General features: G+C 33.3%; 1 protein-coding gene across 2 annotated transcripts in view; it reads left to right on the plus strand.

Moving 5' to 3' along the window:
- OLFM3 (olfactomedin 3) overlaps window positions 1–8,854 on the plus strand; it is a 222,978-nt gene extending 214,124 nt beyond the window's left edge. For both annotated transcript variants that reach the window (XM_008264808.4, XM_002715827.6), the window contains exons 5-6: window positions 4,040–4,146; window positions 5,414–8,854. In XM_008264808.4, the coding sequence (XP_008263030.1) occupies window positions 4,040–4,146; window positions 5,414–6,091 (785 nt within the window). In that variant the 3' untranslated portion in view covers window positions 6,092–8,854. The remainder of the gene's footprint in view (window positions 1–4,039; window positions 4,147–5,413) is intronic.
- Window positions 8,855–10,369: the final 1,515 nt, after the last annotated feature.

Here is a 10,369-nt window from a genome sequence, read left to right on the forward strand (position 1 = left end):
CAGGCAGAGTGAGTGAGTACCCATGTCATTATGCAGGAGGCTTTGTTCTGTGCATCCAATACCTGTGTTAGCTGGCCTAAGCCTTCATGTAATCAGCACAACTGTGTAGACATCATTTAAAATCTGTCTCCTGGAGTCCTGTAGCTATGAACAAAAAGGGAATCATTTGCTCTGTAGGCACGATTTCTTCAGCAGCCTTGTTGTCAAGGCCCTGTCTCATTCCCAACACGTGTATCCCTGTGGGTCCAAGTCCCTTACTTCTCTTTTTCAAGGTAGTGTGTTTCCCTCCCCTGTTGACTTCCCCTTCACAGACAGTGCTGCACCTCACTGTCCTCAGACTTTGATGATCACTCTCCATCTCCCCTGCCTTCTAGAAATTTGTTAAAGCTGCCACACTGATGGATCTTAGGCCATTCTCTTCATTTTGGGTTTATGTGTTTGTTGTTTTTTCTATGTTTTACTCCTTTACTGTTATTTCAGTGAGATCATGGAAAAGGAAAAATCATGTTTTAGTCCTTCATCTCAAGCCAGTATTACTTTCTCAGGATTAAAGAAAAAATCACCTATTTCATTTTGTGCTGTGTATTGGAAGAGGGTGGTGTTTTCTGTTCATTACAACCTACACACATTTGGTATTTTCATACTGTTATCACCTGTTTGATTAGTAATATTTACTTAGTTGTCTTTAAAGATTGTATTACTTTATTTATTGCATATTTAGGTATTATACTCCATGAGGTCCATTCAAAATATGCTAATATTTTACTACTTCAGCTTGACACTTCTATAACCATAGGCTGTTCATTTATTTACCACAAGTTGAGCTGACTTACTTCAAATATGTTTAACCCAAAGTTTTGCTATTTAATGTAGATAATGCCATAAAGTCTTCTGAAAAATTGGCCTCTTTTATCAGGTCTGAATAAATTATAATGTAACTCATTATATCGTGTAAAGATGCCATCACATTCAATTTCTTTAAACAGGGGAAAATTATTCAATTCAGGTTTCTTGAAATGCTAGGGATTACTAAATTAGTAGTTACCATGCATTGACTTCCTACCTGCACTACTTATTATTCTGCCAGTTGTAAATTATTCCCATAAGGAGCACATATAGAGAAAAATGAGCCAAAATAAACTTCAAGCTGCAGTCATCTTTGCCTCTGATTTGCTTTGGGTATTTCTTTTTTAAGCACAGAATAACCAATAAGAACTAACTACAAGTTTATACATTTTGATGATAGACAAAGGAAAATGGGAGATACATGAAACAAGACTAAAATAAATAAACAAAAAAATGGTATAAATATTTAGGAACAGACACTCTTTTTTTAAGATTTTAATTATTTATTTGAGAGGTAGAGGTACAGACAGTGAGACGGAGAGACAGAGAGAAAGGTCTTCATTCTACTGGTTCACTCCCCAGATGGCCACCACGGCCAGAGTTGCACCCATCAGAAGCCAGGAGCCAGGTGCTTCCTCCTGGTCTCTCATGCGGGTGCAGGGGCCCAAGGACTTGGGCCATCCTCCACTGCTTTCCCAGGCCACAGCAGAGAGCTAGATTGGAAGAGGAGCAGCCAGGACTAGAACCGGCACCCATATGGATGCCAGCGCTGCAGGAGGAGGATTAACCTACTGCACCACAGCGCCAGCCTGCAGACACTCCTTTATTTAGACCAGAAATCAATGTTTTACTTTTATAAAAAGTATCAATGTAAAATAATTATTCATATTTATACGCAACAGTGTGATATTTCAACATAGGCATACAACATGTACTGATCGAATCTGAAAATCATCATTCTCATTTCCTTGACACTTCTTTATGTCTGGAGGTTTTGAGTTCCCTCTCTTAGTTCTTCACAATATATAGAAGGTACTGTTATTCTGTTAATGTGATCTGTGATTACCACACTGTGCTGTAGACTACTAAAACATAATCCTTCTATGTGTCATTCAACCTCTTGTGTCTCCCTTTCCTCATCTTGGTTTCTAGCTCTATAAATCACTATTTTAAGTTCAGATAGCCCAATTTTAGCTTTCAAATATGAATGAGAATGTATAGTACTTGTCTGTGCCTTGTTTATTTCACTTATATATGTCTTTCAGTTATTTCCTTTTTGCTGCAAATTGACAAGATTCCGTACTCCTCTATACCTGGATAATAGCCCATTTTAAATACAGAACATTATTCATTACTCTATTGAAAGACATAAAAAAACTGTAATACTCCACTGAAAATCTGTTAAAACTGATAAATTCAGTGAAATCACAGAATGCACAATCATTATACAAAAACAATAGTAGTTTTTTACAGCAATAATGAACTTACTGATACAATAAATCAATAAACTCTTATTCACTATAGCTACAAAAAAATAAAATAGGAATAAATTTAACCTGTGAGGTTGAAGATCTCTAAAATTCAAATCCTAAGACATTGATGAAAGAAATTATAGAGGATCCAAATAAAATGGAAAGATATTCATGGTCATGGATTGGAAGAGTTATTATTACAATGACCATAGTCCCCAAAGCAATGTACAGGTTCAATGCAATCCCCTTTCAAGTACTAATGACACTCTTTACAGAAATAGACAATCAATCCTAAAATTCGTATGGAGCCACAAAAGATCCAGGAGAGTCAAAGTGATCCTGAGGTGGTTGAAATTGCTAGAACTATTACAATGTGTGTCTTTGTCTACCTTTAAAACATATTACAAAGCTGCAGTAACCAAACAACATGGTACTGGCACAAAAACAGGAACCCAGAGCAATGAAAAAAAAAAAACAAACAAACAGAGAATCCGGAAATAAATCCTGATGCACACTGCCTGCAAAATGATTTTTACAAATATGCCAAGAACATAACATGGAGAAAGTATAATCTTTCCAATAAATCATGCTGGTAAAACTCTTTTTAAAATTTTTTGTTGCTATATATGCATGCATTTTATGTAGGAAAAATGGCATTAGGTTCCTACATCTTACCATATGCAAAAAAATGAGCTTGTCAAAGACCTAAACATAAGACCTGAAGCTACAAAATTATACAAGAAAGGGAAAGTGTAAGCAAAAATAGTTTTTGGAAAAGACTGCAAAAGCACAAAAATTAAAATTAAAAATAGTGAAATAGATTGTATATCAATGTAAGAAGTTTCTGGATAGAAAAGGACACAAAGGTCAGCATTTACTGTCAGTCATATAGTTCTTGATAATGTGGGAAGCAAATGACTTAAAGTTTCCTATTTTTAAAGTAGTGTAAAAAGGCCTGGATTTGTTTGATTTTGCTCCTGAAATTTATGAAGCCCAAGCCATTCTTGGGATTTTATTTATAGCCATACTGGGAAAAATATCAAACATTTCATGTAAGTCATTATTTTTTCATCATATATTACATCCCTACCTCTTCTACTGCATATGAATTATAAGTCTCAGGGCTTGAATTTTGGGGGTTGTGTTCCTTGCATGTTCATGGCTGTCCTATCCATCCCTATACAAAGAATTTATCCTTCAAAAAATATACCTCTTCCAGGCACACAGTGATTGGATTTTTTATTGCTCTACTCCATAAGGATATCTATCATGGGAGCTGTTTATTCACTCCCACAAACTGAAAATCATCTTGTAGCTTTCTTTCTGGTTTATGTAAGTCACCCAGGGGAAGGACAGGCATTGCTGTTCACCAGGTCAATAGGTCCATTGGCAATTTGTTTAAATTTTTCTGATAAATTACTTTTCAAAAAGCAGCTGCTGAATTGATATGAAAATGACTTTTCCTCATTTGTTTATTTCGAGATTGCACACATCATTTCCCACTTTGAAATTGCAAACTTAAACTGTAGAGTTTGAAAAAACTACTACTCAATCAAATTTTGGTTAAATGAACAGCACCCAGTATGACCTTCCATTCTGAGTATGTGATATAAATCCCATGAAATTGCTTTTAGAATCTATGTCTTTGCTGATGGTATGAGTGTCTCTATTGGAATTGTTAGCTATGTTTACTCAACAGGATTCTGTTTCTCTAATTTCAGCATGTGGCAAATTGATGAAAATCACAGGCCCAATTACAGTCAAGACATCTGGAACCCGATTTGGTGCTTGGATGACAGATCCTTTAGCATCTGAGAAAAATAACAGAGTATGTTGTTTCCACAAATGCCTTTTCTTAGAACTATGCTTTATTTACACCTTTTCCCTGTTGGACTATTCATTTTTCAGGGCTGTTAGTTTCAACTTAAAAAGTATTACATCATTTACAAGTATTTGCCATTTGATAATATTAATATATCTAAATATATTTTATGAACCTATTTTAGTACAACATTCTCTATTGTAATTCACTAGTATACTGATTCTAATTTCTTAATTTTCATCTTATTTTATGTTTAAAAATGATGGATTATAAGCATACCAATTTTTCAGTATATTCTTTCTAGACTCCTCTATTAATGTGAATGACAATAGCACTAAATATGTGAAAAATTCAAAACCAAGCCAATTCATTAAATAAGCTAAAATATCTATGGAGTCTAAGGACAATTTTAAAGAAACAATAACAAAACTTTTGGGAACTTTTGACAATAAGTTGACATTGTCTACATTATGTGAAGTAATATGCTAAAATTTACCATAGCTCAACATATGTTCTATTATGCAACTCATTATCCAAATTAAGTTTTTTCAAGAGCTCCATCCAAACTAGTTGTTAAACTAGTAAAATAGCTTCATTAAAAGGTATTTGTCAGTTCCTCACACATGACAAATGCTCAATAAGTGGTCATTCCTTCAGTTCTCTTTTAGGCTGGTGTCCTTTCTGCATTTGTTTTTTTCTTAATGATATGGTGATAATTTTCCTTGTGCCCAAATTTTAGACTATATTTTTAAAGATGGATTATATAAATATCACTTATATAAAAATGTTCATCAGATTCATAAAAAAGATATTTGTAACTATAATCTGGTTCAATGAACAAATGTTATTTGAAGGTTCTGTGGTACCCAACGAGGGAAGATACGTTATATATGTAAAACTATACCAACCATTTTTTTTACAGAGCAAAGTTTGCAATAAACATAATTTTCTGAAGGTTAAATATATTTCTGTGATTTATAAGGTGACATAATCTGTATTGATAAATGTTTGGCTTGTTCAGTGGTCAAAAATCTAAAAATTAAGGAAAAACAAAAGTAACCTCAAGTCAATAAAATCCATGTTTCTTTTCCGCATAAACTAAACCAATATTTTTATAACTTTAGAGTTTTCATGTTATCACAGGCAGCAGGTCAAAAGTAAGATAATGTGGTTTCAGGAGCCTGAGAATTGTGAAATGTCTATTTGGGAATTCTTTGAAAAGTACAGAATTTAGTCACCCCATTTCTTTCTTTTTTTTTTTTTTCCTTCTTAGGTCTGGTACATGGACAGTTATACTAACAATAAGATTGTCCGTGAATACAAATCAATTGCAGACTTTGTCAGTGGGGCTGAATCAAGGACATACAATCTCCCTTTCAAGTGGGCAGGAACTAACCATGTTGTCTACAACGGTTCACTCTATTTTAACAAGTATCAGAGTAATATCATCATCAAATACAGCTTTGATCTGGGGAGAGTGCTTGCCCAACGAAGCCTAGAGTATGCTGGTTTTCACAACGTTTACCCCTACACCTGGGGTGGATTCTCTGACATCGATCTAATGGCTGATGAAATCGGGCTGTGGGCCATATATGCAACCAACCAGAATGCAGGCAATATTGTCATCAGCCAGCTTAACCAAGATACGTTGGAGGTGATGAAGAGCTGGAACACCGGCTACCCCAAGAGAAGTGCAGGGGAATCTTTCATGATCTGTGGGACACTGTATGTCACCAACTCCCACTTAACTGGAGCCAAGGTTTACTATTCCTATTCCACCAAAACTTCCACTTATGAGTACACAGATATTCCCTTCCATAACCAATACTTTCACATATCCATGCTTGACTACAATGCAAGAGATAGAGCTCTTTATGCCTGGAACAATGGTCACCAGGTCCTATTCAATGTCACTCTTTTCCATATCATTAAGACTGAGGATGACACATAGACAAACGTGACTTCTTTTCATTGATATAAACAGTGTCATTCGTGATAAACTCTATAGGACCCCTTCTATTGTTCTTTACTGTAACTTTGCATCATTTCTCCAAAGCAGAACATTTTATTGTAAAGTTGGTGTTAAAAAAAATAGCTGACCTATGTTAATCTGTTGGAAACACATCTTAACTCCTAAATTTACAAGGCCTATCATGTCTTGTCATGAAAAGCACTAAAAAGAGTTTAAGTGGCTAAAGTCATAGTTTTGCAAATGATTGATGATCTGCCTTATATTAGAGTCAGAGACTAATGGTGGCTTAAATGCATGAATGTCTTTTTTTTTAAAAAAAACTCTATCATTTTTTACTGTCTTTTGCTCCACACCAAGAAATATTTTGGTAGGAAATAGGATTTTAAAAAAAAGCACTTCCCCCTCCATTTATTTCTAAAAAAAAATCAAGGATTTAATTTATATGGAAAAATAGTATTAATCAATTTGCTGTTAACACAATTCTCTGATGAGGTGCTGTACAGTCATTTTTAAATCTCTTGCTAGCATTTTATTGGCAATATGTATTTCTACCATTGTAATCACCATCGTACAATTGTATCTATTCACTTCTGTGAACGCAAGTACTATTTTTTATAAAATGCACTGAAATTTATCCTCAGTAGTTATTTAAATGTTCAAGTGTAGGCAAGAAGGATTTTCATGGCTCACCCCTTTTCATAAGTATTATAAACTAAACAGAAAGTCAAATTAGGTATCTTCCATTGAGTCTTCATTTTACTCCATTTGCAGATCCACTGAAAATGAAGGTAAAAATCTGTTTCACTATTGCTAAGTTAACTCTATTTACTCCACTGAAAGGAACTCATAAAAATGCTTGCAGAAGTTATACCCAAGTCATAAAAATTGGATTTGGATTGACTCTAGCTATTTATTATACATCAAACACATTTTATTCTATACAATGAAATACACTGGTAAATAACATATTTACACACAATTTGCCATGGAGCACTAGGCTAATCCTCCGCCTGTGGCGCCAGCACCCCAGGTTCTAGTCCCAGTCAGGGCGCTGGATTCTGTCCCGGTTGTTCATCTTCCAGTCCAGCTCTCTGCTGTGGCCTGGGAAGGCAGTGGGCCCTGCACCTGCATGGGAGACCAGGAGGAAGCACCTGGCTCCTGGCTTCGGATCGGCGCAGTGCGCCAGCCACAGCGGCCATTTGGGGGGGTGAACCAACAGAAGGAAGACCTTTCTGTCTCTCTCTCTCTCTCTCTCACTGCCTAACTCTGCCTGTCCAAAAAAAAAAAAAAAAAAAAAAAAAAAAGCCTATGAAGCACATATGAAAACTTTTAATTATTTTATCTGTTAAATCCTCTAAATTTAGATGAATATCACTGGAAAGTTATTGGCAGTGTTTTCATAAAAGAAAATGATGGAAGATATTTGGGAGTTGTCTGTGCAGTTTCAAATGTATAAATAACCAATTCAGAAAATAAATGAGAAGGCAACATCTTGATACACTGATTCACTATATGTACAGAAACAATATAGCCAACAAAAAGAAACTTAAATAATATTTTTATCTTAATAATCTTTCAAAGTATACAATTAATATATATATATATGAAAAACAAAACATGTTATTAAGTTTGGATATATTTTCCATGTATTAAAAATACTTCCCTAAGGCAGCTTTATGGAAACTATTATGGGTTAGTTTAACATTTAAAAGTCTATTCTATAATAAATATATTACTTACATTATTGTAAATCTTTGGTTTTACACATACTGAATACCACAATTTTCTCTGAGAAATGAGTATATGTTAATTCACATAAGGTATTGGATAAAAATGCTGATATTTAAGAGTATTTCATTTCAAGTGAAACATCACTTTAATGTATGTCACTGCCAAAATTATAGGATTAAATAACCCATTCTTGAAACTATTCACAAAGATTTAACCAATATTTCTTTCCTTTTTTTACCTACAAAAAGGTAGCATGATTGAATGACCACTCTGGATCCTTTAGCAATGTTCTTCTCTTTTAAAAAGTTTATGCAAGTTCTCCTTCAGTATGGGAGTTGGAAAATTTAGGAGGTTCATTTATTGTTGTACACACATATAAAAATAATCAGTCAAATCTTTGTGTTCCAAGAGTTTGTATGAGGCAAGAAAGTCACATATGAGTTTCAGAAATGAATGAAAATTCAAGCAGATGGCCTCTAATAGATATCTCTCCATTACTTGTCTTTTAAAAGTGATGTTATATGGTATCATACACATTCAAAATCCGGTGGATCACAGCTTATGTGCGAAGTATGCAGCTTTTGAGTACTTTATCGTTTTCTATGTAAGCTTTCATCGCCATATCCAATTTATAGTATTTGTGCTACTAAAATAAGAGCAGAATTTATTAGTGTCACTGGAAGTGGGGTTAACATGAGTTTAAAAATGTGATTTGCATTAAATATTTACAAATTAAAAGCATTTTCTTAATGAATTATTATAGGTTTTGTGCCTGAAATAAACAAGAACTTACTCTAATCACTGTTGTTTTTAAATCTCTGAAACTAAAATAAATTTTATCAAATAATGTGTATTTCTAAATCATCCATATAATTCAAGCAGTAAATATGTTGAATCTCAGAAACTTGTAATCCTAAGTAAACTGTGTAACTGATATTTTCTGAATTAATTAATTAATCTGATCATTAGCAAACTTTCATGTCATTCAATAATAATATGTTCGTGGTCTGATTGTGTTGTGTGTGTTATTTGTATTTGTGGAATAAGGATCAGAAATGTTATTCATTGCATCTAAACTTGTATGTATGAGTATGGAAAATGGTAGTGTTTCAGTGCATTACCACTGTGTAGAGCTAAAAAGAGACTATAATGCAATTGAATTCCTTTCATTGAATTATGAGCGATTAGTTTTGATCTTCCATAAACCCCAAATATTTGATTCTTATGATCACACTCAGAGTCATTTAAACTTTATCAATAGTACCATTTGTTCTGCTGAAATATTGGCTTCAAAAAATAATGTTAACTACTTATCAATCCTTACTCTAATATCAAACACAGCTCCATATCTATTAAAGAACTACCAAACTTACAAGTACAAATTTTTCTGGAAGAAAATTATTTTAGAATGTATATAAATTGTATGGAATGTATGTAAAATTTAGAATGTATATAAAATTGTGATTATATTCATTAAAAATAGTTATTCCTCTACTAGTATAAGTTTTACATATAATAATCCTTTAGCATTATTCCTCATAAAGAATAGATAGCTTAATTTTTTAAAAACCTTGTCTTCTTGACACTCAGTATTAATAGCACTGTTTGTTCAAATGTTAATTTGAATGCAATTGGTATAAAATTGAAAGTGTTGCTTCAAGTTAAAGTAAACATGAAAAAATATCATTGAAGTATCTACACAAAATACCTTTTCAAAATAAGATAATTATTAAAGCAAAAAAATCAGCATCTTACTGATTTGATTGAGTAGCTATGATTATATCCTTTATCACATATACAAATTGAGTTTCCTTAATTTGATCAAAGTGTGGACAATTAGAAGCAATGTACTTCACCCTCTCCGTCACTGCATAAGTGGACCAAGGACAGAGCTACTATAATGTGGTCTCCTAAGTATTAGTACCACAGGCAGGGGACATGAATTAAAATTTGATTGCTATAGGATAACACAAAGTCTTACTCACTGATTGTTTATAGCTAGAAATGGAAATTTCTAGAAAGGCTCAGAGTCACTGAATATTACTCAGTTCAATGGACTATATATGGAATTATTTCTGATTCTAAAAGCTAACTAAACTCAGCATAAAAATGTTAGGGATTTGTCATGATCAGTCCCTTCAGAGAAGGTCTGGAGCTTAATAAAATATTTTTTAATTGTTGAACTTATACTTGGAAAAAATACAATGAAAACATGCTTATGAAAGAAAGACCAACTTCATTGATATTTTCATTACTTTTCTAAGAACTGATGAGTTCAATCATCAAAATCTATTTAATAGTGAATAGAACACTATTCACTATATGATTTACCCAATGAAAAAATAATCTTCTCCAAACTGTCTTTATCAAGCAGATATATTTGACTCCTATCTTGAAATTATATTATGTGGTTTATCTCTTTTAGGTTGATTTGTTCCATCAGGCTTAGAGGGATTTTAATCCTGTTTGGATTCTGCCTTGTCTACAAAATGTCAAACTGGTTAGCATAAAGCTTATCCCCTTTGA

This window comes from Oryctolagus cuniculus, chromosome 7, assembly GCF_051225735.1.
Source record: "Oryctolagus cuniculus isolate XC-2025 breed Fujian yellow rabbit chromosome 7, ASM5122573v1, whole genome shotgun sequence".
In the NCBI taxonomy this organism is placed as follows: Eukaryota; Metazoa; Chordata; class Mammalia; order Lagomorpha; family Leporidae; genus Oryctolagus; species Oryctolagus cuniculus.